Below are 5,818 nucleotides of genomic sequence, written 5' to 3'. Positions count from 1 at the left end.
CAGAGTGGCAAACATATACACATTCGTGTACAAGTATGGTGAACATTTGCCACTTGGTATAAATTTCCTCTAACCTACATATAAAATTTAACTCCACAAAGTTCTGAATGTTTTCATTAGTCAAACTTGGCAAAGTTAAAAGCCATGATCAGTTTCTGTAGCAGTTGGTCAATATTGGAACCAAATTTTGGTCCCAGAGAGACCAAATTGAGACTTATTGAGACCTGACCAATGCCTTCCATTTGCATTTCCTCCAATGAGTGGGTGCAAGAGAAGAATGCTGCACTGTCCAGAACAGAAGGAGGCAAGAACCTTGCCTGAGCCTACTTCATGTCAGGTGTTGTTCCTACCCAGAGGAACTTGGTTCTTGAGTGGTAAATTGGGTGGGAGTGTTTAAAATAAACTTTACAATGTTTAATTTTGTCATTGTTATTTCAAAGTAAACAATATTACTACACACCAGTTCTGCTTGGGAAGGACTCACAATAGGGGTGAAGTTATGAACTCGGAAAATACATATATCACATAGATTACATAAATTATCAGAGGAGAAACTAGAGAACACTTGGTTGTGTTTTGTTGGTGTTTTAGAAAGGCAAAAAGAAGATAGGCCTCGGGAATAGTCTGATTTTTTTCTGAATATTTTTGAGGTATAAAGGAAGCTTATACCCATACCATGGCCATTATATGAACAAATTATAAATGTAATCAAAATTTAAAGTATGGTTGAACAATTTGATGTTTGATAAACTTAGATGTCTAATAGTTACATACATACTGTGAAAGCACAAAACTTTATTTTCATAATTACAAGGCATGAAAATAATAAAAGACTGTTTTTATCAGTTAGTAGAAAGAATTCCAACTATTTGCAGGATTAGTACTTGCTTTTCCTTCTCTGTCCCTCTTCTCTAGACCCATCCCTGTTTTTTACACTCTTCCGTGATTTTATCTTTGACATTTTAAAATGTCCTTTCCAGATGTTGAAATTTTTTGATATCTTGATCAATCTTCCAAAACTTTAACATTCTTAAATCAAGAGATGCTATAAATCTGAATAGTTGTAGAACTCACCTAACCAAAATTTAGTTATACTGCTTCTAAATTAAGGGCTTGTTTTCTATGAGTCTATGTCTAAACACCTTCAATGGCAATCTCAGTTGAAGACATTCAGCATTTGGGAGTCTTATTTTTTCTTTTTGCAGTCAAGATTTAATATGCCCAAATAACTTCAAGAACAGCTAGTGTAAACAGTTTTGTACATTTACATTTTCTGGATATAAATTTAAAAGAAAGAATATAATTATGCTCAGTGATTTAGAGATTACCTTACTGACACCTTTGGTATATCCCTGAAAAATGAATATTTTAAAAAAGAAAGAGATCTTGAGTATACTATTTTACTTTACATAATTTTTTTTTTGTTGCTTAAATTTTTTTCTATTGGAGCCTTTATATCACTTCTAAGCTTCAGTAAAGAGTCTTTAATGACTTTCGAACAACTGGGGCTGCATATTGAAGTATTCCCGAGAAGTGAGAACTGGTCTCTGGATATTTTGAGTCCACATCATTAGAAGGCTATGTGGCCAGAGATACAACTTCTACTGCTTTGCATTTCCTTTATATGACATTAACCATTTGACTAATCTTTGGGGCATGCGATAATTGAACAAATCTTTCTAAATGAAGTAAACTTAAAAAAAGGCAAACTAAATTGCTCGATTTTGGTTTTTGGATTATAAGAGAAAAATGTTCCTGGGGGAGCATTGGCTTGATGAGTCTACCAAATTGGAAGAAACCATGTTTGTCAAATTCATGAATGGTGCTCACAGTTAACTCAGGTTTAAATGTAAGTAAACCTCAAAAAAAAAAAAAATCAATAGGATCTACTTTGTTGTGAGAAATACAATCTGTTTTACTGTGTCTTTGAAAGCTGCTTTTACTTGTTTGTTTCGAAGTGTGTAAATGAAAGGGTTAAGCAAAGGGGCAACTGAGGTAGTGAGTACAGACACCACCTTATTGATGGCCACTCCTTCCTTTGCCGAAGGTTTGATGTAGATGAAGATGCAGCTCCCATAGGTGATGGAAACCACAATCATATGGGAAGAACAGGTGGAAAAGGCCTTTTTCCTTTGTTGGGCAGAAGGGAACTTTAGAATGGTCTTGATGATGTATGTGTAGGAGAGAACCACACACACCAAGGTAATAATCAGTGTCAGTATGGCAAAACTCAAGACTATTTTCTCTAAGAATACTGTGTCTGAGCAGGTTATTTGCAGAATGGGAGACGCATCACAGCCAAAGTGATCAATCACATTCGAGTCACAGAATTCCAGCTGGAGGCCTATGCCGAGGGGCGGGAGGATGATCAACAGGCCGGCAAACCAACAGCAGAGGACGAGTGTAGCGCAGACTCTGTTGCTCATGATGGTTGTGTAGTGTAGGGGCTTACAGATGGCCACGTAGCGGTCATAGGACATGGCAGCGAGGAGAAAAAATTCTGTTGCTCCAAAGAGGACAATAAAAAATAATTGGGTGGCACAAGCATTGTAAGTAACAGTATTGTCTCCAGTTGTTATGGAGTACAGGAATCTGGGAATACAAACAGTGGTGAATGAGACTTCCAGGAAAGAGAAATTTCGGAGAAAAAAATACATGGGGGTTTTAAGATGAGAATCCAAAAGCGTGAGGGTGATAATGGTGAGGTTCCCAGCCACACTCAACACGTAAGTGAGAAACAAAAATATGAAAATGAGAACTTGTAGTTTTGGATCATCTGTCAATCCCAGCAGGATGAATGTGGTTATTGCTGTGTGATTTCTCATCACTGCCTGGTGCCAAGTCACAAATGATTGGACCTAAAGAGAGGTGTCAAAAGAAGCTGGCATTGGAGGCTGACTGAGGACATCCCAACCAGCCTACCAGCTCCTGCACTTAATATTCCTTTACTTGATAATCAGTTACCGTATTTATCATACCCATACCATTGACATCTTTTTAAAAAAATATTTTTAGTTGTAGATGGACACGGTATCTTTCTTTATCTTTTTGATGTGGTGCTGAGAATCGAACCCAGTGCCTCACACGTGCTAGGCAATGCTCTACCACTGGGCCACAGCCACAGCCCCCACTGACATCTTACAAGGAGGTTTCTACAGGAAATATCAGATATAGATCTTATGCTTATAATTCTCTGATTAGAAATCATATTGGTAAAGACGTCAAGTAAAAACGAAACAAAACCTAAATCCTATGTGCAGCATGCAGTTTCTCAACAACGTTGCCTTGAGGTGACAACTGTATTTGTTCTTATCCTGGAAAAACTAACAATTTTGGAATTCCCTTCTCCAGTCTTCATCTTTCTTCACCTTCCCTTGCCATACTGGATTGTTCTATTTTCAAAATCAAGGAGGATCTGTTGATTAGAATTTTATGTTCATCATTTCAGGTTGTTGTAAGGAGTTTGAACAGCAGCACGTTCATTGTAGTGTTTATTCTGCTCTTTGCATTTCAAATAATCTCCAACTAGGGTGAAAAGTTTAAAATGCAAAGGTGTACCGTTTTTTCATTCTTATATTTTGCGAATTAAAAGTATTTATTTTTATTAGTTCACTGTAGTATTCATAATATTAAACATAATATTAGGGTTTATTTTAATATAATTTTACAAGCATGGAATATAATTTGCTCTGATTCAGTCCTCAGCACTTCCGCTTTCCCTCTCTTCCTTCTACTCTACTGATCTTTCTTATGTTTATTTATTTATTTTTTATATTAATGCCTTGTGCATATACATGAGATGAATGCACTGTGGTATAGTTATATTTGTACATAGGAAAGTGTGGTCAGATTCATTCTGCCTTCCCTCTTCCTTCCTCCTAGATCTCTTTCCTCTTCTCTGCTGATATCTCTTCTATCATGAAAAGAATCTGTAAGCAAGTTTTGAGACTGCTTAAGCAGAGGGTGTCCTGAACCCTTTGAAGTGGTATAAAGAACAATATTGTGGAACCTGGTGTAGTCCTGCTGTGATACTTTGATCAAGGACAGAGCCCGGGAGGAATGGTCTGTGGCATCGCTTTCTTTGCCAGCCTCATCAACCCAATCTTCTTCGTGCCACTCAGTCACCTGAGTCTGCCTCTGACCTCTTTTGTGAATGATTTCTGCTGATTCCCTCCTCCATTCACTCCAATTAGGATCTTCCTAATCCTGCTTATGTTCTCTGGGTTTTTGATAATGTAACTAGCTCAGGCAACATCCAGGAACAGATGGACTCATACACTCTCATCTTTGTAAACAAATATTAATGTAGCCTACCTTTCTCTTTGGCATTTATCTCTGTCCATTTCAGCACTTTCCAGAAGTTTCACGTCTCGTATTCAAATTACGTGTTTTCAGGAACCACATTAGATACGGGCTCAGAGAATTCTGCTTCTCTTTGTGTCAAAACTTAACCTTCATTGCAGTTCCATTTTTCAAGCAGATATACACCTTGTAAAAGAAAATGTGATAAATTCATTCTCACAAGTGTCTATGTAGTTAACTTAATTATTATAAAATATAATTATAAAATATGATATCATAAAATGTGTTAGTAAGGGGAATTATTAAATGTTCAATTTTATTTATATATTAGGTTTCTAGAAAAAAATCCTACAAACTTCTATATAAAAGAGGAGAAAACTAATTTCTTAATTGTTTAAACAGCAGTCCTATTTGTACCCAAGATGTGTGGTTCCAGTTGAGAATTAAAGACACTCTATGTTTCTCTTATTTGTTACCATTCAAGGAAACAATCAGCATTCATTCTTTCAAATAAGTATTCAATAAGCACCTATTATGTACAGAGCATAATATCAGAGACTGGAGGCTCACCACTGAACAAGTTTCTCCCTGAAGAAGCCTCAAGGCTACCAGCAGAAGATACTATTTCATCTTAGTACATTTTCATTGACATGGTAACACAAGGTAACAGCAAAAATGTAATTTTGGATTCAGGACAGTAACTATTTCATGCTTGTTCCTTGGCAGTTGTTCTTAGTTATAGTAATTATGCTAGTAGCTATTCATATTTTCCTATGTCCATTCAGATCCTCCAGGATCTTTTCTTTCTATAAAATGTGGCAGTCCAAAGCATTGTCCAAAGCAGGACACATGGCTCAGGGTTCACAGACATGAATCTAGAACAAGGAAAACTACATGGGATAAATAATTCACTAGAGAGATGGTATTTTGTCATCAGGGCCCCTGGAAAATGCCCAGGTCTAGACCAGTTTCTCTTCTTCACTCTGAGTTTCCCCTTTCCCTTCCCTCTCTTCTGTCCCTACTTCCTTCCATTGGAGAATGCTTTAAAGCTTTGTAACAGCCCTGACATTCTCATCCCAGCCCTGCCTCTCCTGGGACATGCCTGGATTCTAAAATCATTCCGTCTTTCCAAACTGTTGTTCCGCTATATTGTTAGGGAAGACTTACGAATTCAAAAATAGTAGCATTGCATGCTTATTGATTTAATGTTTAATGTGCCTAACATAATAAGGTGTTAGACTGCAGGGACACTGCATTTTAACCTAGGAGTCCTGTGAAACCCTACTTCTAACAATGCAGTCAACCTGGGTGTCAGGTCCTTTGCATACACCACTTTGCATTGGTATTTTTCTACCAATACCCACATCAGTATTCTATGTTATGCTGAGAAAATATCCTTGGGAAACAGAGTTATTTATTTTTGAAATTTGGATCAATTAAAGTTTGAAACAGTTTCCTTAAGTAAATAATAAACTTTGCCTCCTGGTGATATAAACCATTAGTAAGCTACTATTAA

General features: G+C 36.8%; 1 protein-coding gene across 1 annotated transcript; it reads right to left on the bottom strand.

The window, feature by feature from the left end:
* Window positions 1-1,886: 1,886 nt before the first annotated feature.
* Window positions 1,887-2,825, bottom strand: LOC306662403 (olfactory receptor 6C2-like; the record flags this gene model as incomplete). The annotated part of the gene is made up of 1 exon (XM_079142055.1): window positions 1,887-2,825. One exon carries the CDS (start codon window positions 2,823-2,825, stop codon window positions 1,887-1,889), a length of 939 nt encoding a protein of 312 aa, XP_078998181.1.
* Between the last annotated feature and the right edge of the window lie 2,993 nt (window positions 2,826-5,818).

The sequence above is a fragment of the Sciurus vulgaris genome, assembly GCF_902686455.1.
Source record: "Sciurus vulgaris genome assembly, chromosome: 5".
NCBI classification, from domain to species: Eukaryota; Metazoa; Chordata; class Mammalia; order Rodentia; family Sciuridae; genus Sciurus; species Sciurus vulgaris.
The sequence above is the reverse complement of the archived record's forward strand: the minus strand, read 5'-3'. Positions and strand labels throughout refer to the sequence as shown.